General features: G+C 42.2%; 1 protein-coding gene across 1 annotated transcript in view; it reads left to right on the top strand.

Moving 5' to 3' along the window:
- ST6GALNAC5 (ST6 N-acetylgalactosaminide alpha-2,6-sialyltransferase 5) overlaps positions 1-15,998 on the top strand; it is a 159,709-nt gene extending 143,711 nt beyond the window's left edge. Inside the window, exons 4-5 of the mRNA XM_045835611.1 lie at positions 3,244-3,351; positions 14,386-15,998. Of these exons, the coding sequence (XP_045691567.1) occupies positions 3,244-3,351; positions 14,386-14,617 (340 nt within the window). The 3' untranslated portion in view covers positions 14,618-15,998. The remainder of the gene's footprint in view (positions 1-3,243; positions 3,352-14,385) is intronic.
- The last annotated feature ends 5,094 nt before the right edge of the window (positions 15,999-21,092 follow it).

The raw sequence follows: 21,092 nt of genomic DNA, 5'->3' as shown, positions 1-21,092 counted from the left end.
TTGATTTATAGAGGTTTCACCCTACTTAAAAGTGGAGAAACAAATGACTCAGGAACAATCTGCAATTAAGAAGCATGACAAATGGCATAGATGGCCAAGTGGTGTTCTTTAACATTAGAAAGTAACTGTACTTGAAAATAACTTTATAATTGAATAAGGGTACATTAGGAAAATATGATTCAGAACCAATATTATAGTAATTAGATAAAGGAAGCATAAATGAAATAACTGCAGGAAGAATATTTCCATGGAGATTATAAATGAGATTCTGGCAGAGCAGAAAGGCCTTTAATTGTAATTTAGTATGCACTATAGAATTATCAGCTCAGTGTGTTACTTCATCATATAAAAGAATATCTGATAATTTTCCCTAATAAGCACATGACAGCTCTTCATATTCCTTCATTACAGCTGATTAAGTATAAAAACAGTAGCTATTCCTTTGTTGGAAAAAGAGTTCGAATATTTTAAGAAAGACAGCACAAAGCAGTTGCATTTCTATAGCATGGGATCCCCAAAGGCTATCATTTAAGAAGTCTGGGGAATTTTAAGTGGCAGTTTGAAGAACTCTTCACTGTAGTTTCTTTAGCCCTCTACTTGGTATTCTTCCCACTTTTACCCGTAAAACCTTTTTCTGTAGAGCCACATCCTCCTGTGTGTCGGGCAGTGTCGTGTGATCTCTGCTATATCACACACAAGAAAGCCACAGTTCTGGGGGAATTTCTGCCCCTAGGAAAGGCCTTCCTGGTGTTCCCGACAACTCTAAAAGCGTGGGGACACAGGTGTGATTCCCAGGTCTGGGCTCCACATCCTCCCAGTTACTCACTCACCCTCTCTGAGTCTAGACAACTGGCCAGCACATGGTCATGGCCACATGGGTGAAGACAAGCTCTAATTTGAGGCACCACACTTCCTTGCCTCTGCCCTCCCCATTCAGTCATTTCTGCTCTCTCCCACCTTCTTCATTCCCAAAGATCTTATGAATATATACATGAATACATCCCTGGTGAGAAGAATTGGGGATTGTTAATACCTATGTAGGCTGGAGGCTCCAGAACTTTGTGATTACTTCCTTGACTACTGATGATGGGTTCTACACAAGAGTGAGTAGCAGTTTCTTTGTGGGTGCTACAAAGCCCTGAATGGAATGACAATTATTAGGTTCATTTGCTTCAATTTAGCAGCTCAGAGAGGAAAAGGGGGTCTCAATGTATCAACATTCCAGACTAGACACTTTTTATGGTGTCCTCTCCTTTACTCTTCAAAGAGCCCAGGAAGGTGAAGATTCTCATGCCTGCTTTACAGGTAGGAAATTAGGGCCCAAAGACCAGCAATATAACCCACTGTAGGTCATTCAGCAACTTAGTGACAGAAACTGGTAAGATTATAAACCCATGGTGTTGTCATCTTTAGGAGTTTTTAAATCATCTCCTGGCCCTGGAATGGGTCACGATACATTGGAATGGACAGCAGAAAGTTGTGGTTAAGCAGAAAGAAAGGGATTAAGCACCAGGAAGTTGGAGCTGTGAGTTCAGGAATGACTAAATCAATCATGCCTATCAGGTATTCAACAAAACAAAGAACTTAAAACATACCCCCCCTTTTTTGTTCCTTATGTGAAATGGAAATAACGCAAACTGCTTAACAAAAAGTCTTCCTTCTCCAAGAGGGGTGCCACACAGTGCCAGGAGAGGCCTTTCTGCAGTGCCGTTCTTCACATCACATGTGGTGCTGTGGCTGGGCAGTCAGACAGTCTGACCTTGGGGATAGGTGTTTCCACCTGGCTAATGAGGCATGCTGTAAGCACTGGGGAAAAAGTGAAAGTGTAACCCCAAAGAATTGAATTAGTATCCACACTAGCATAGTATGGTGAACCGAGTTTCTTACAGGGTCAAATTAGACCTTGACGCTTTGTCTCCACAGTCATCCTCAGGCTCGGCCTGTGGTTGGAGCCCAATACTGATGTTTGAGTGGGCAAATGAATAGACATTGGATGCACAGATTCACTCCTTAAATTTTGTCAACTTTTGGACTTCTAATAAAAATTTTCAGAGGGCTCTGAGGGTTCTGAAGTAAAATAAAACAAATGCTCGTTTAACCATAAGCATTCCTTTGGTCCTTTTTCCTCTGGTCATTAGCCCCTCTCAAGTGAAAGTACAGCAGGTCCTCAAATAATGTTGTTTTGTTCAGCATGCTTTGTCATAATCATGTTAAAGAGGGGAAAAAATCGATTCCCAGCCAGGGCCACTGTATATGTGGAGTTTGCATGTTCTTCCCATGTTCTTGTAGGGTTTCTTCAGGTACTCTGGTTTCCTCCCACATCCCAAAGGTGTTCACATGAGGTGAACTGGTGTGTCTGCATTGTCCCAGTCTGAGTGAGTGTGGGTGTGGGTGTGAGTGTGCCCTGCAATGGAAGGCCGTCCTGTCTGTGTCCGGGCTGGGGTCTCGCCGTTTGCTCTGAGCTGCCGGGACAGACTCTGGCCACCCATGACCTTGAACTGGAATAAACAGGTTAGAAAACAATCATCCTACTTTTTTATTAATCTTTCTAAAATGTATGTATAGTTCACACTTATTTCAATGTTCAGTATTAAAAGTGCTTTGGGTCTTTATTTAGATATTTGGTAATGTTTTTGTTACCAGAAATATTCCAAAGGACTTTAAGTCTTGTTTATATCAATTAGCCTATAGTAAAACTGGTTTCATCATAAGTCATTTTGCTTAAAGTGGCAGTTTCCAAGAACCCATTGTTGATGTTAAATGAGGACTTACTATACTCCTAAAGAAAGACATTCCATCAAGTTGTAGGTATTAGTCTAGTTGAAGGCCAGTTTCAACTAGATTGTTTAATAGATCAATCAATTTATAGTCAGATACTTTTTTAAAATCATATTATCCAACCTGCTTGGAGAACAAAGAATATTTCTAGTTAGGCAAGTATTCCATTTAATAAGGGGTTGACACAAGGGGGGCATCCTCTTACAGGACATTGAGTTGTGGTGATATGCACTTGAACTTGGAACATCACAAGTCCACCATGGTGGCCCATCAGTAGCATTTATCATTGTACCCTGGAACGTGATGATGTTGGTAGAGGTATCTCTCTGGTAAAGTTCCAGCTTTTATCAAATGGAGAGAGGGTGTGTGTGTTTACAGTCAGCCTTGCTCCAGAAAGGGTTTCAGATGGTAGTGGGTATGATGATTATTTCACCAGCTTTCAGACTCAACCGTTGTTCCTTCCAGGAAGATCTCCAACACTTGGCTCAGCACTGGCTGGTTCACAATGACGATCGCGCTGGAGCTGTGTGACAGGATCAATGTGTACGGCATGGTGCCCCCAGACTTCTGCAGGTAGGGTTTACTCTGCAGGTGTAACTCACCAGCAGTGCTGTGCAGGGTTGGTAAATATCTACTTCCAAATATCAGCCACAAAACATGTCTGTCTTCTTGAAGCAATTAATTAACATGTCCCAAGTTCTGGTTCTAGAAATAACAAACAGCATTTAATTATGTGATATAAAATATTAAAAGCTTTTGTTTATACTGCTGGAGAATTAATCCATCTTGTGGGCTTCATTTATCCTCTGAATATCTATCAACCAAAAGTAATGCAATAATTGGCATAATATTCAAGATGAACAAGCATTAAGAAATATTTGTTTTATTCTCATTTGAAAGGAATGTGGTAATTTTTAATGAATTAAAGAGGAGAGGTTTTTATGGTAATGCCTGTTTTCTAAAATTAAAAAACTCCTTTGAGCCTCTTTCCCTTACCACCAAGTAGCCTCAGTTTGTGCTTCTAAGGCCAAAGCACAGGCATAATTATTCTGATGAATCACTTTAAAGGGAACATACATACACCTCCATTGCTACCTTGTTACCTCCTGGCATGTGCCCAAGTAGCGTATGTGTCCTAACACGTGAACTGATCTGCAGGAGCTCGATTGAAAACTCATCTGTAATTTAAAGTTGTGGTGCCTATAAATTCAGAAAGTGCCCTAATTTTCAGGAATGCCTGATGTTGGCACATCGCCTCAGTCCTGATCTTCAGATGGTAAAACCTGGGGTGAGGGGTGCTTTAAAATTGTTCAGTGAAATGTATGCTTGCCTCATGTGTTTTTAAACCTAACACTCTCTCCAAAGCCATGAGCCTTTATGCAAAATCTGCAATGTAGAGGTTTGACACAAGGGTGAGAAATGGGGTATTTAATCACGCTGTTTCCCGTTGGCCACTTTTCCCCCCAAAACCCAACAGCAGCAGCAGTAGTTTATATAAGAGCAGGTCACTCTTACAAGAAGAGGAAGCAATGTGTGGACAAATCAGGCCTTTATTATGTGCGTGGACACACCCCTCCCCCAGAGGGACACAATGTAGTACGGCAGGGTGTAGAGTCTGGAGCCAGACCACACAGGTTCCAAGCCAGGCCCGGCCTCTTACTAACCTAGCATGACCCTAAGCACATTACTCAGTCTCTCAGTGTCTCAGCTTCCTCATTATTATAGGTGGAGATGAGGAGATGATGATAATAATAGATTCTACCTCATAGGGTAGATTAAACAAGTTAACACATGTAAAGCACTTGGAATAGGGTCTAGTACATGGCAAGAGTTAGCTTGGATTCTCACCCAGTTCCTCATCACCCAATTCACTGGCCTTGTTTCCCTGTTTAACAATCTATGTGCAAAAAGTAGGTGGGACAGTATAAAAAAGCAAACTGCCTCCTCACATCAACAGGCCAACAAAGACAGTGAGAGGGGCACTTATGGGCATGCAAAGTGCTGTCAAAGTTGATGGTTATGCAGCAGGTATAATCCTGTAATATTGCCATTAGGATGCCAGGAAGTGCATGAATCAATTGAAATGTTAATAACTAAAGAAATATTCCATTTATTATGGAAAACAAGTGAAAGGCAAGTTAACCTGTCATTTCTCTAGCTCAGAGTTAGCTCATCAAGCCCTGTACATAGACGGGAACAGTATATGGAACAGCGCTAACGAGGAAGCCAGGGCACTGCCAATGCACCCTCTGTTGTCACCAACTCTGGGCTTCTGTTCCTCAGCTACCATCCCAAAGGTTCCATAGTTGTTCTCACAAGATGCTTTCGGCAAGAACTCTTCAAAAGGATCCCTCTGCCCAGTGTCCTGTCAGAGAAAGTGGAGAAATGTGTGGACTGTCGCCCGGGGGAGAGGGTCAGGCTGGAGAGAGCAGCCTGCTCTGTCATAAACCCGGTTAAGAAGGGTGAGAAGGACCAGGAGCAGCACAGGTTTTTGTTTCCTTCAACTTCACTCCAGAACATGTTGGTTGAACCACCAGGCACCCAATTCCTAACTGGGTGACCTTGAGCCTTGCTTTCCTCATCTGCAAAATGGTGGTAGGAAAATAATGAGAGCAAATAGGTCACAGTGAGGATTAATGAGATCATGAAATTAGAGTATCTGATAGAGCGCCCGACACACAATTAGTGCTCAGGAAAGATTGTTATTATTACTTTAATACATTAATACCATAGACATATGAAATTACTATAATTACTATTACTATCCTAAGTACTTGAGATTTACCCTGAAAGGTATTGAGAACTTGGGGAAGTTCAAAGAACAGGACACTGAGGCTCACAGTAAGCCTTCCCCACACCAAAAACCAATGCACATGACAAAGCCTCCTGGAGTCAAATGACTCTTGCAAATAGTATCTGCAACCAAGAATGAAAAAGCAATATGCAGGTCAATTCCTCTACTGTTCTGACCATTTCTGCCCCAGCTTTTTTTCCCCCTGCTCCTCCTAGCTGCTCAGCCTGGGCGCTCTCCAGCGACAGAGGAGTGGGCAGGGATATGTAGCACCCAAGTGCTCCATGTCTTATTTATGTAAGGGGCTGTGTGTCATGCAGGGTACATGTGTCATGAGCTCTAGGACTTCAGAAGGTAAGGTATCAACAGGACCAAAAGTGGTAAGGGAATGTTTGGGGAGAACAAAGCCTTTGGAAAAGCTCAAGCAAGTCAAGTTCACCAGAATGTAAACTCCCCATGGGCAGAGATTTTGTGTGTTTGGTTCACTGCTGAAGCCCTAGTGCAAAGACAGGAGATGCTTACCATCCAGGCCTACAGCCAATGCTCCATGAACATTAAGTGAATGAATGGTCCTGTCCTCTTCTCTCTCTGTAGTGCTGTAGTAAGAGGGTGCTGATGCGGGTGAAAATAACCACTTCTGCCTCTCAGAAGCTGTTGACCTTGAGAAAGTGATAAGACTGAATCTTAGTTATTTACTGACTGTTTCAGAAACCTGAGCTTCTGTATCCTTAAGATGGTGATGACAACAGTACTTACCTCAAGGGTTTCTATAACAGTTCCAGGAGGTAACAGGTGAGGAGAGCTTGGCATAGCCTTGGTGTATGTTAATCATGCATAAATTTACCAGGTGAAGGGATGCACTAAGTTACAAGTGTGGATAACCATTAGCACATTTTAAGGAGATGCTCTGAGAACACTAATAAGTGATGTGGAACTGGTTGCTGGAAAGGGAAAGATGAACGTGGCCTCCAGTGTGAGCTGGGTCCTGTGTCTCTTTACTCTCAAGAATAGGCCTTATGTGGCCTCTGGCTGCCCACCAGGTATCACAGGCTGTTCACCGTGTACCTACCCATTCAGTTGCTTCCTTCATGTGCCCAGTTTCTTATGGGAGAGAAGCATTAGCCACATGGGGCCAGATTTCAGCAAGCAAAACGAGAGCCAACTGTTTATGTCTGGTAAATTAACCTTTTTGGAACTTAAGGTACAATGGGAACCCTCAAAAGAAGTCATTTACTAAATTAATCAGAAAGACAAACAGACTTTCATTTATTCAACTAACTTCTTTTAGGCACTGGGGATGTAATTTCAGACGAATGACCGAATGACCGAGGGTCTTTGCCTTCAGTCACCTGAGTGTCACAAATCTGACTCTGTCACATAAAACCCTCTGTCATCCCCAAAGCTTTTAGAACAAAATTCGCACTCTCTAGCTTAGGCACAAGTCCTCCAGGGCCTGGCTTCTGTGCTCACTGTAGTCTCATCTTCTCCGTTTACACAGACTTACTCTGCCCTACTGAAAAACTGATAATGGAGCTCACCCTGCTGATGCTGGTCCCTTTGCCCTTAGCCCAGAATGCCCATCCCTCCCTTCTTCACCTCATGGTTCCTACTGGCTCTTCAGTAAGAATATAAGTGGCTGACGTTTTTTTCTGCACATACCACATGCCAACCCCACATTTAGTACAAATACCTGTGCCATTTGCTGAACCTTTATGATAATCCCACGAGGTAAACATTATTATTATTATGATCATTTTACATGGGAAGTTTTAAGTCATAAAACAGCTGGGTAAGCCTGGAGAGAAGATAGGGGCAGAGGTAGGATTTCAATCCAGGTCTGCAGGACTCAAGAGCCAGAGCTCCTAACTTCACTGTTTCAGATGCAGCAAGTCCTCCTCCTCTTTTCTCTGACCTCCTGTCTGAGTCAGACCCCGCCTGTGTGCTCACGGGGCCCTCTGCCTCCTTCACCCTGCCCCACCTCATTGGTCAATTTTTCATCTCCTTCATTTGCCCGTAGGCACCTTAAGAGGAGGCGTTGTTTCCACATTTGTATCTTAAGCACTTGTCATTGTGCCTGCACCTGCTATGTATTTAAAATGGATTGGCTTAATAAATAAATTTAAAACCTCCCTTTCCTTGTTTCCTTGGCGATGTTGAAGAGACTGATTCTAAACTTATCTGAAACTAAAAGTGTCAGGTGAATAAAAAGTGTAGTCACAAATGGCAAATTCAGATTTTGAGGGTCCTCAGAAGTCACTGGCAGCCACCTGTTTCATCCCCATGCGGGGCCAACACTGGTCCTCCTGGAGGGGCTCAGGTGTCGGGCAGTGATGTCCACCTGCCTGCATCAGCATACTCCAGGCTTATCGGTGTTCAGAAAGCGGGAGCAAATTAACCCCCTCCTGCATCTTTGACAGCATCAAAATATATGATTGTGTGGACAGTAGACCCTTCAATCATGCCATGTCCATACAGGAAGCCAAATCCATTCTCTCTCAGTGGACTACAAATTGCAGTGAAAAGATCTGTTATCCTTGCTTCCCAAACTAAGTCATGTTAAATATTTTTAATCTCATTTTCCATTGTAAATTATTGGCAGTAATAATGGGCTAAGCATTTGAATTCTATTTAATAATCTTATTTCTGGTCATACTTAACACATTACCAAGTTTACAACTCTCAGTTACCTATTATTTCTTCACTATTAATTAGAGGAGTAATGACTCAGAGAGATCACTGTCATGGAACTAAATTAATATCTCATCCATAATGCGAAGGACATCTCAAAGGTATCATGAATATCAGAGAGTTGATTCTGCTAGAATTATTGGCTAGTGAATATGAATAAATCTGCCGGCATAACAGATGAAGTTCCTACAGGGCAACAGCGCACCGTGCAGAATCTGACGCTCATGCAGGACGGGGAGTGATAAAGCACCCATGTGGTTCACATGTGATGAAGTAGCCTTTAAATTTATCGTTGTATTGCTTCCTAGATGCCTGTTGTTTCTTCTTTCTTTGCCGTAATTCGACCAACTCTGACCAGTCGCTAGGTGTTTTCATTACCTTGCATCTCTCTCCTGTGGGTACCACTGATGTATTATAAGACATTATGGAACCACCTGAGGTGCCTGGGCTGTCAGGAGTGAGTTCCAGTGACTCCCTTTAACTTTTGCCCCATGGCAGGTAAACAGCTAGTCTCCTGATGCTCAGTGTGCCCCAGATACACGACTATGATTCCACCAGCTTCCAAGGTGTTCAGCAGTTTACTTTCCAAAGAGGCTCCAAAGACAAGAAATCAGGCGGCAGAATAAGGTGGCGCAGTGGGTCTCATTGGCCTGAGGCAGATATTTTGGAAGGCCTGTTGTGGGAACATTTTCTTCTGACGCTGCCTAGTGTTCCCAAAGGCCTCCCATGCAGGCCAATTTCAGAACAACATAGACACTTGACAGCTATTGATTTCACTCCTTTCCTCAAACATTTCCTGACTATCTGCTCTCTGCCAAGTATCACGCCAAGAATAGAAGTGTGTTTAGAGAGAGAAGCAAAGGCACCATTCTTTCTTTATGGATAATTCAGCTGCAAACCCAAGAACAGGGTTAACCTAGATGATACCATGAAATGGAAATACCCCTGCCCCCTGCTTGTTAATGTTATGAGGTTTCTTACCAATTGCACAGCTTCCAGCATGGGGCATGACGAACTCCTGCTGCCATTAATGCTAGTGGGCAGGATTGTGAATGAGCATGAGGCCTCTGCTTCGCACCCTGACCAGCTGCACCGAGCAGAGGGCACCTCCATAGATAAGTGCTTGGGAAAATGCAGCAAGGACAAAGTTATCCCCAACCATGTGCTGCCAACCCCAGTGGGAACCTGGGGTGCCATTAGTACAGAAACCCATCTGGCGGGACAGGAGCTTTTCCAAGACACAAAGCCTCACTTTTCAGAGAACAACTTCGGTCCAAAATTGGGTTCTGAAACTTCTTCAATTTCTCTGTTGCATCAGTTTTCACATTTGTAAAATAGCAGTAATGACAGTAGCTTTCTCACTGGGGCTTTGTGAGGAATAGATAAGTCAGTCTATGAAGAGTGCAGAGCACTGGGCTTTGGGCTGAAAGAGTCAAGTCTAGCCTCTTGGATGACCCATGGATGAGGCTATGGGCTTAAAGCCAGGCACGGGACTCAGCCTGGGTACCAGATGCTCGTCTATCAAATGGAGCAGCAATACTTACCTGAGACCGATGGAGAAGTAAAGATGATAATGCAGGTTAAGAACCAAGGTTCAGCAGGTATTTAATTATATCAGCCATCTCAAACCTGGCTGCATATTAGAAGCCCCTAAGGAGATTTTTAATGTTGTTATATATTTTTTTAATTTTTGTTTTGATATAGTTTTAGACTTACTGAAAAAGTTGCAAAACTAACAGCTTGGATGGAGCTGGAAAGCATTATGCTAAGCGAAATAAGCCAGGCAGTGAAAGATAAATACCATATGATCTCACCTTTAACAGGAACCTAAACAGCAAAACAAAGAAACAAACAAAATATAACCAAAGACACCGAAATAGAGGACAGGCTGACAGTGACCAGGGGGGAGAGAAGAGGGAATTTCAAGGGAGAATGGGAAGGGTTTACAGGAACAAATTTAAAGGACACATGGACAAAAACTAGGGGGAGGGTGGTAATGGGAGGGAAGTGGGGAGGGTTGGGTGGGTGGGCTGGAATGGGAGTAAAAGGGAGAAAACTGTACTTGAACAATGGTTTAAAAAAAAAGTTGCAAAACCACACAGAGCTCTGGTATACCCTTCACCCAGCTTCCCCTAACGTTAATATTTTGCATCATTATGGTCCAATTATCAACACTAAGAAATTAATACCAGTACAATATTCTTAACTAAACTACAGACTTTATTCAGATTTCATCAGTTTTGTGGCTGATGTCTTTATCTCCTTCAGGACGCAATCAGGGAGACCTTGCATTTACCTATCATTTATCCTTCGACTCCTCCAACCTGGTACAGTTCCTCAGTCTCTCCTCATCTTTCATGACTTTGATACTCTTGAAGAATCTGGTCACTATGGTAGGATGTCCCTCACTTTGTATTTCTGTCATTAGATTGAGTTTACACATTACTGGGAAGGATATCACAGAAGCAATAAGCCCTTCACAGCATCTCATATCAAGAGTTACACGATATCAAAATGTCTCATTACTGGCCATGTTAACCTTTACCCCTTGGCTGAGGTGGTATGTCTGCTGAGTTTGCTCTTTGTCAAGTTACTATTTTTCACTTTGTCATTTATAAGCATCTTGGGGGAAAATGCTTTATGCAAATAACCTATTTCTCCTACCTATGTCCCCACTAATGTTCTGTTTATTGGTGCACCTTGCCTGCAACCTTTACTATGCTGTTCTAATGATGATTTCTATTCCCTCATTCTTTCTTTTTTTTTAATATTTTATTTATTTATTTTTAGAGAAAGGGGAAGGGAGAGAGAAAGAAAGGAAGAGACACATCAATGTGTGGTTGCCTCTCATGTGCTTCCTACCGGGGACCCAGCCCAAAACCCAGGCATGGGCCCTGATTGGGAATCAAACAGGCAATCCTTTGTTTCACGGTTCTGTGCTCAATCCACTGAGCCACACCAGCCAGGGCTGTTCCCTCATTCTTTCTAGATTTATTAATTGGAATTCTTCTCTAAGAAAATGCTGTTTCATTCCCCTCATTTATTTAATCATTCAGTTGTTTATTGAGGCCACATGGGCTCATGGATATTTATTTTATTTTATGGGCTTTTTAAATCCAATACTGCCATTATTTATTTTGATACTAAAACCTAAGGCTCTTTTTAAAATACACGCGCCTGGGACCTTCTCCAAATCAATTAAACCTGAATCTGCAGAGGTAGAACGCAGACTGCAGTATTTCTTTAAAGCTCCCTGCATGCACTAAATGTTAGTTCTCTCACTCTCCCCGCCTTCCTTCCTAAAGAACAAATATCCTTCTCCTCATCATTCTGCGGGACTTGTTCCCGCACTGGCCCCTGGACTGCGGGTGCCCGGTCGCGGCCACCCAGGTAGCTGGCTCTGTGGCTATCACACCAGCGCCGCCCTCACACCGTCCCCACTCCAGCTCGCGGGCCCAGCACATGCTTGTGGTGCCAGAATCCTCCCCTTACAACGGCCGCCTCCTGATGTGGAAACTCTGCTGATATTTATCGTTGTTTTCACTGGGATCAGGTGAAGGAAGGAGAAACCACAGCAGCCTTTAGAAAGTCAGGTCTGAGGAATTGCCAGGAATTGTGGCCTTAAAATGCGAAGGGCTTTCCGAATGGAACGGCAGGTCGCGCCTTAGGCAGGCTCCCGCCCGCAGGGCTTCCCTCTGGGTGCCTGGGCTCTGCCTTCTCAGCCCCACGAAGCACGACGCCTCTGACAGAGTTTTAAAGGATACAGACAACCCCCATTTATTTGGACACCTTTGAAATAAAGATTTAAATTTACCAAATATGTAAATTTGATTCTCTCTTTAGGTGATCGATATAGAGCCAGATGAGGTTTCATCCAAAGAGATGGTCATCCTGAATGGGGAAATTGATCCTAGAGCAGCCTTTGGCTGGTTTCCAGTCTCCCTCTATTCCCAGGTGCCAAATCAATCTCATGATTATTTTTAGAAACCTAATTGTTTCTTTAGTCAGACTGATGCCAAGAGTATGTCCAAAACTTAGATGAGTTAGATTTAAAACCTGACTTGTATTGGAATAAAAGCTTAACCCCAAGTATACCATGGCAGCTCAAACTCGGCATGGCTCCCCAAATTACACCACATGAATTTCGGGAGATTTGTCTCAGAAGATTCCACGTCTTTTTATTTTTATTTTTTTTCATAGCAGTAGTCCCAACTTAAGCTTTTCCTGACATGTATTTTCTGTACTGAAAACACCTTCTATTAAAATTTTAAGGGGACTCCACTATTTAGGATGAGTAAATAAGTGATGTCTGTAATAACTGGGCAGAACTGTGGCTGATGTTTCCCTATAGAACATGGAGCAACTTTCAAGACCAGCATAATAGAGGTGCAAAGTATTACTTCAGCACAGCATCCCACCCAGGATGAGGAAGGTTTAAATGCTGCATGACAGAAATAAATCTCTCTTCCTGGAAGAACTTTAACCTCAGAAGAGAGGCAGCTCAAAGGTTTATTGTTCTCAGAGCCACAGACTCGACACCCCTCTTGATAAAAGACTTCGATCCCTGACCCCTGTAAATTTTCTACTCTAAAAGTCATTTGTTTATTGATCTCCCTGGAAAAAAAACAAATAAGTATTTAGTGGGATGAGCATCTTTGGGACACCAAGTGACTGTGCTTACAGTAAACCCCTACTGACCGGAGGGGCAGCCCGAGCCGCTGGAAGGTGGTTTGCTGGGACACCTGGCCCTTTTAAGAGACGAGCTAAGAAGAGACAAGGAAGAGCACTAGCCTCTTCCACAAGACTGGTTAGTGAGTGTCGCTCAAGGTAGGAAGCTGTATCTACTGGGACATCATAATCTTACCATCTAGACTTCAAGACAAGAGGTGGAGTGGACTGGCCTAGAATGAAAACCAGTCTGAGACCGAGCTCTTTGGATCCTAGGGATGTTGGATATTTTAGTGACCCTACAACAAGTGCACACACTGCCTTCAAGAAATGAGCCAGTATTTCTTGTTTGAAGTAGAGACAGGATACAGAGAAATGAAAATATTGAGACTGCCCGGCTACACAAGAGAGACTGAGGATTTGGAATTTCTGGATTTAGAGACTCTAGATTCGAGTCCAGGGTAAACAGCAGGAGGAAAGTGGTGGCATCGTGCCTGCTGTCTCCTTCCCTCCCACAGAACCCAGTAAGATCCCCATGTCCCATACCTGGAGGAGAAATTGTCTTTAGAGGCTTGTTGTGTGGCTGCTAACTCCCTATAAATTTCTTTCAACAACAGAAATTCAAAAGGTATTTATTGAGCACCTACTAAGAGCAAGGCAAAGGCCTGCCCTCATAAACAGACAATAAGCAAGGAAAACACCAACAGCAATTTCAGGCAGTGATCATTGCTGTAGAGAAAATAAATCTGAGTGAGAAGGAATGAGGGGGATGTGTGTCAGGTGAAGCGTCTCTGAGGAGAACACATTTGAACTGATCCCTAAGGCGAGAGAAGTGAAGTGGTGAGAGAGTGTTCCAGCCAGGTGGCTGTCCTCAAGTACAGAGGCCTCAAGGTAGGGACGAGCTTGGAGGGGCTGATGACAGAAAGGCCAGTATGTATGGCTGGAGCATAGGAGATGAGGCTGGGTGGGTTAGGAGAAGGCTCTGGAAAGGGGTCAGATCATGTAACGCCCTACAAGGCCATATTCTGAGCATAATTGCAAGTTTTCTTGACGATTTGGGACTTGGAATGGGGAAGGGAATGATCTGTTTTTGCTTTACAAATATTTCTAGTTTCTTATAGTAATTAGACTCTATTGGTGCAAGAATAGAAATAAGAACTCTAGTTGGCTCTTTATAATATACAGTTTTCGAATCCCAAAAGCCTGAACATCCCACAGCACACTTTGAATGAAACTTTTTGCTTGATAATGGTGGTTAGTGCTTTTATTTCACAGCCTCAAAATCTCTCCACTTGCTTATTGCTTAAACATCCAAAAAAACATTTGTTGCAATTTATTTAACCTCAAAATATGATTCGCTTATCAGTTTATTAACAATAACATCTTACCTCAATCAAAGTAAGGAATCTCAAAGGAATCTCTTTTTTTCTTTAATCGCTTGTTTTATTTTTCCCCTCCAGGGATCCCAATCACCGTTCCGTCCCTTATCACTATTACGAACCTTTTGGACCAGATGAATGTACAATGTACCTCTCCCACGAGCGAGGGCGGAAGGGCAGTCATCACCGCTTCATCACTGAGAAACGAGTCTTTAAGAACTGGGCACGGACATTCAATATTCACTTTTTTCAACCAGACTGGAAACCAGAATCACTTGCTATAAACCATCCTGAGAATAAACCTGTGTTCTAAGGAATGACAGTGCCAGACTGAAACCCTAAGCACCCACTGTATTGGACACCAGGCCACTGAACTTCCTGAGCCACGATACACGACAGAGGAGCAGAACTGGTAGGAAACAGCTTCACTCCTCAGTACGTGCTACGTGCAGATGCCCACGAGACATGACTGCAAAGCAGTGCAGTTGGCTTACAGGAAAATCCCAGGATGGATACATTCTAATGAGTGTTCTCCCTCTCAAAAACGGAGAATGCATTTCAGTGATGCTGCCACGGCTAAAGACGTTTTGGATCTCTTTAAGTGTTGCCTTCAAAACTGAAACATGAGCAACTCAACAGTATTTATTAGTTGTATTCCTTTCTAGAAATGCCACATCAAAAGACATTTTCTATCGAGTTGTATCCTGACCTGACCTATAACCTTTGTCATCTGCTGGACTCTGTGTGTGTGGTTTGTAAAAAGCAGCCTGAAAGTGTGGACATGGTTTCTGAAGAGCACATCTCCGCTGACTTTCATGAAGCAAATGCCCATATTTATTTATTGAGAGTTTTGTAGTGTACTCTAGGCCAGTATTTTTATAGATTGTTATGTGGTAATTTATCCTTATCTTTATTTAGATAATTTATCCTCACTCTTAAATCCTGAATGCTGGTCAGAACGGGCCTGGGATTGGGGGGCAGGGGATGAGTCACTGGGCTTGCGATGCTCACTGGTAGCATGCAATTGGAATTGGGCTTGGAAACGTCATCTTGCTTCTTCTGAACCCTTAGGCTTCAAGAACAGCTGTAACATTTTCCAAGATGCAGAAAAGCTCCAAATGAGAAAATTGAAAACTAAATACTGTGTCATTAACACAGAAAAAATACTAAGGAGAGAAACTTAAAGATAGTTTTCTTTATTAATAATTGATGTAGATCACTTCACTGAAGCCCTAGTTTCCTCTCTGACAGAATGATGTCACTGTACTAGATGATGACCTCTTACATTTCATTCCAGATCTAAATTTCTTTGAGAAAATCTCATTGACCCATTTGAGGGGAATAATGGAGGTCCCACAAGGGCAGGAAATTTCTATTTTTTTTATTTTGTTCTTAGAGCGAAGGAAAGGGAAGTAGAAAAAGAGGTAAAGAAACATTAATGTGTGGTTGCCTCTTTTGCACCCCCTACTGAAGATCTGGCCTGCAACCCAGGCATGTGCCCTGACTGGAAATCGAACCAGCAACTCTTTGGTTCACAGGCAAGCACTCAATCTACTGACCCATGCTCAATCCACTGAGCTATGCCAGCCAGGGCTCTAGCAGGAACTGTGGAGGAGCTTTGTCCAGCAAAGCCCCCCACCACCATCACAGATAAGAATAAGTCTACCAAGACATGATCTGCTTGGGGAGGAAAGGTAGCCAGTCTCTCAGAGGAGAAGGGCCAGGAGCCTGTTCCTCAATGGGATTTTACTGGGTTCAATTTGCACAGGAGTACAGGTAAAGCTCATCAGTCATTGTCAGGCAGTAAGGATCAAACAATAGATAACATTTAAAGAACTATGAGGGCTTATTTTGAGTCAGGGTCAGATAGCCAAAGGGCCATAAAGCTTTGGGAAACAAAGCTTTATGCTTGGACCCTTATTTTATGCTTGGACTCATTTTATGCTTGGACCCTTATCAGAAAATTAAGGGGATTCTTAGCAAAACAGGTTTCATGGGATTTTATATATTCTTTCTTAGGCAGCTGATGGCTCTGAGGAACTGCCCGGTCCTGCCCAGGGCTGCACCACCCTCCGGCATTGTTTCAGGCTTAAGTCAGGCAGGTTAGTAAGGCAGCCAAGAGATTAGGAGACTTCTCAAAGACAGAATGAGGACTCATGCTATGTCAAAGCTGAGGGGTGAGGGTCCACCACCCCCTTTTTCTATAGCCTTCCAAGTCCTTCCCTGATGGCCCCTTCACGGCCATGTCTGTCTTAGGTTGTCCCTCCCTTGAGGAATCTTACCCATCATTGGCTCTAACCAGTCATCCACCCAAGGCCAAGCAGAGTGAAGTAAAGGAGGCAGAGGCGGCACCCCTGTCAGGAAGATAAGCTTTGTCTTCTTAGTGGCTTATGGTCCCAAGGTCTTTACTCAGCCTTAGCCTTGGGGGATGATAGCTTCTAAACTAGGCAGGGAAGTTCCCAACAAGGAACATTCTTTAGGGGGCCTTTTATATTGCCCTGCTACCTATGTTCCTCTTGTGGTTAAAAGCATACTTTCTCCCTGGCCTGTATTAACTAAAATCTATTCCCTGCTTTTCAAGAGATGGAGAGGGAAAAGGGGAGAGGGAGAGAGAGAGGGAGAGGGAGAGGGAGAGAGAGAAACTCCCTTGGTGTTGCCGGGCTGCAAGAGCAAGGGACTGCACTGCTGTGAGTCTGTCAGGAGAAAAGACTACAAGGAGATTTCCTATCATACCACTCATTTATCCTATGAACTATTTAGATTCACTCACCGCAATCTTATCTTATATTCACTATCGTTCATTCCCTGGTGTGGAGCAGTATGAAGGACTCATTTTATTCAGAGCCAAGAGCAGTTGGTGCAAAAGATTTTTATTTAAACAAGTAATATTGTTCAAAAATAGTCTTTTAAAAAGTATAGGAGTGTTTTCTTTACCCATGGCTTAGGATGCATTGGTTTCCCTAATGCCAAATTTGAAGGCACCAGCAAAAATTATTGTAAAGACTGACATTGTTTTTCAAAACAGGACCTGACTTGTGATTAAAGAAGTGTTACATTACCACTTCCTTCCCCTCTCCTTAATTAGTACTAAGATTCCCTGTCCTTGCACTCACTGGTACTATTAATTATGTGGAGTATTGTTACTGAGATGCAAACAGAGTCTAGAGATTTGCAATGCAAAGTGAAGTGGTGTGGCTTGAGCTATTAGAAGCCAGTACAACGGAAATGTCTGTTCAAAACACATTGGAATGTGTCCTATAAATTTTCTCATAGTTTGTAAAGATAATTTTATTCCAGTACAATCTCTTCTGCAGCACAGACTGAACACACAGTACTTTATCAACATATGAAAAGTGAATAAATCTTAGATAACTGACTTACAGGCCATCCTCACCATCACTTGAAGAGATTATGTTGTACAGATGGAAGTAGCTCCTTTAACTACTTTTATTTTTATGGAGAATTGGAAGGCATCCCTGAGAAATGCAAAGAGGTAGTTATATTACTAATCTAATAATAATCTTGAATGTCTGTGTTATCTTCGAGTTTTAGGGTTGGTTGTTTTGTTTTTTTAAAGAGCTTATGATAGCTTCATTTTTTTTTGTAACTCCTCCTTGTTGAACACTCAAAAGAGTGAAAAGCAACCAAATTCTGAAATTTCTGGCTTCAGTGGGGAATATTTTAAATATACATGTAGCTAGGATGTGTGAGTATGTGAGTTTATATTTTTTAAACATGGTATAAATAAATGTAAGAAATTATCACCTAGGCAGTGGTTTTATTACAGTATTTAAAGAAAATGCCTGGAATTCTCATAGATTGTGCTGATGGACCTGGATGTGGGCAATTTAATTCCTATATTGCCACTATTTCATAGCTATCTGTCTTTATACCATTCAACACCACTAAACATATAAACGGTGACTATAAAATCATGTTTACAGACCTCAGTGACTTCAGTACCTGTGTTTGACACCTAAGTCATAGTCATTATGTTATATACCTTTTTCTTCTCACCTCAGCTGTGTCATGAGCTTCCTCTTAGCTTTAAGGCCGCAGTGATACAAAGCCACAGCTGGATGATCCCTGGTGTCTGGTGTTTCAATGCAACAACGTTTGGCAGAGGCCATTACAATAGATAGCTAGTATGGGCACAAATACGGGAATTCACAAACAAAATCAGTCACTTTAAATGGCCCATGAAAGGAGGAATCTCACATTTAATATTCTATAGTAAATATTCACCCAAGAAAGCATACATTAAAAGAACATTAGGAGGTAAATATTCAGTGTGCTGCGTGGGGGCTTCGCTGTGTGATTTCCACTCAGGTTAATGGGTGTTTGTTTGGTGACTAAGCCCCTGTGTTTCCCTGACCCTGGTATGTGCTCCAAAGGGCTGGATGTAAAACCAAGGTGATTCAGGAACTTCCTAAGGTTTCAGAGTTAGAGCTTTTCTTCAAAAAATAAGTGAAAGTAAAACACAAAGTACTGTACCTAGAAGGGAAATTTGTGTGTGTTCTCTTGGAATCTTTAGATTACTACTGGATAATGTGCATCAGATCCCAAACAACACCTCTCAAGATAGATACCTTTGTTTTCTCAAATTCTCTCCATTACTGATCTATTTGAATTACATTTAAATGGAAGGCTATAACCTCATTTTGATATCAAAACCCTCCTCAAAGATTTAAAATATTGATTTAGAAGCTAACTGAATGCTAGGTAAAAGTGGAAGGAAAAGCTGAGATTCTGTTAGGATTAAGACAGTGTTATTTGAATGCTTTCGTACCTATTTATAATAGACCCATATCTTTGCCTCGTAGCTGGGACCTTGTTTCAGAAATAAACCCTGGATTCCAGAGAGGGGTGATGATTCAAATTGTCCAATGGACCTACTCTGAGAGAAGGGTTTATGTTCCCATTCTCCCTCTCTTCACTGTTAGGAGGTGATGTTAACACACCTGCATCAAAGCTGACCCAGTCGCTTCTGAATCCACCCTCATTGCTTCTCTCTTGAACCTCATTTCATCTCGCTGTTTTCATTCTCCCCTGATTGTCTTCTTCTGTCTACTGTGTGCTCTTAAACCAACAGTCATTGGGGGCTGTTAAGATCTCCCTTGTAGTTTTTTCAACTAGAGGCCTATCTGGGGAACAGATCTGGGATGTGTTCTGCCAGAGATATAACCATGTAAATGAGAGGACTACATCTGGCTGCAGGACAAGGTACTTTAAGCCTGTTTGCCCCAGGGCCAGGGGAGGGGTGAAGGGGAGGATTTCTAAGACACAGACTTTTGGTGCTAAAACCGGGATAGTCCTGGCCAAACCAGGATAGTAAGTCACCTATCAAAGGCAACCTCAAAAAGAACTAAAATACTAAAGACTTGGAGTGAAAAGTGAGCTCATTGCCTACATTCTAGCACATACCAGAAGATAATTTGGAATGGAAAGAAGATGGAGAATGTCCACAAGGCTCACAAATGAACAGGAGTAACCCTTCTATTCTAGTTCACTCATCCCCACTGACTCAGGGTATTGAGCCACCATAAAAATGAAAAAAAAAAAAAAAAAAGCTAAACTCCTGTCTGTTTCTACCCAGTGCCCTAATGTTATATGCTCCCTTGGGTTATCCTTTGTTTTCTTATGTGTATATCCTGTCAGCCTAATTAGATTGTAAGCTCTTTGAGAGCAGGGACTGTTTCTCTTTTATCTTTGTAGCCTCATGTCTAGTACAGTGCCTTGCACACAATAGGCACTTAATAAATGTCTGTTTTTGATGATAACCTCCTAATGTTGACCTGTTGGTTTGGTAATTGATATTTATTCATCCATGTAAGAAGTATAGGGGACCTAATGGTAGTGAAATACTTAAATTTTAAGAGAGTGTTTATAAAGTCAGTCCTTAAACTTACAATGTTTTTAATCAGCAGAGCTGACCTGGGTTGGGTAGGATAATGTTGCTGAATTCATTCAGTTTGCTAATGCTGGCTGCACTGAACACACAAATGAAGTGAAGTTCAGTAAGTTTTGTGTCCTCACTGTTAGTGGCACAAATTAAATTTAATAGTGACAAATGCTATACCATAAGCACAAAGGTGTAACGGCAGCTTGGGCTCTGATTCCTGTGGTTCAACCAGAAAAGGGAAGCTAAAGTGAGGTGAGGTGATTTGGAGCTTTCCTTGAACTTGACAGCTTCCAAAAGCTGTTGGGGATTCAACTGGTGGTTACTGAAAGTCTATAAAAACTAAGTATACATTTATCTTAAAAATGAAATGAAACCAAAAAACAAAACCCTGTATTTCTGTGAAGCAGATCCAAAATAGTTTCATCTCTGCCAGAATGTAAGGGGAAAGAAGAACTCATGGGTGGAGCATCCCAGGCTCCTGAGTCACAACCTGGCCAGCACCTGGTGTCCAGTGATCTCCAGGTTACATGTGAGGGCAAGATGGCAGAAATCAGTACAGGTGAGTTAGCAGCCAATGGCTGCCTTGATAAGAACTGTAATCATTACTCTCTTGAGCATGGAATTTCTTTCTTTCATTGTCTACTCTTCCACATATTTGTGTAATGTTGATTTCATTTTGTAAAGTGTAGGAAAAGTGCTAGAAGACAACACTAAAATGAGAAAAGTGCTTATTTCTGAATGAATGGGATTAGAGATCTTCCCACATTTTCAAGGTTTTTTATTATAATCACATAATGTTATTTCATAAAATATTTAAAAAGACACCAGAACAAGATTTCAAACAGAATCCCAACAGGAAAGTTCAGAAAAACCTAGTATATGCCAT

Source organism: Phyllostomus hastatus, unplaced genomic scaffold (genome assembly GCF_019186645.2).
Source record: "Phyllostomus hastatus isolate PE091 unplaced genomic scaffold, TTU_PhHast_1.1 phas_contig_209, whole genome shotgun sequence".
NCBI lineage: Eukaryota > Metazoa > Chordata > Mammalia > Chiroptera > Phyllostomidae > Phyllostomus > Phyllostomus hastatus.
Note: the sequence above shows the minus strand (reverse complement) of the source record. Positions and strands in the feature narration are given on the sequence as shown.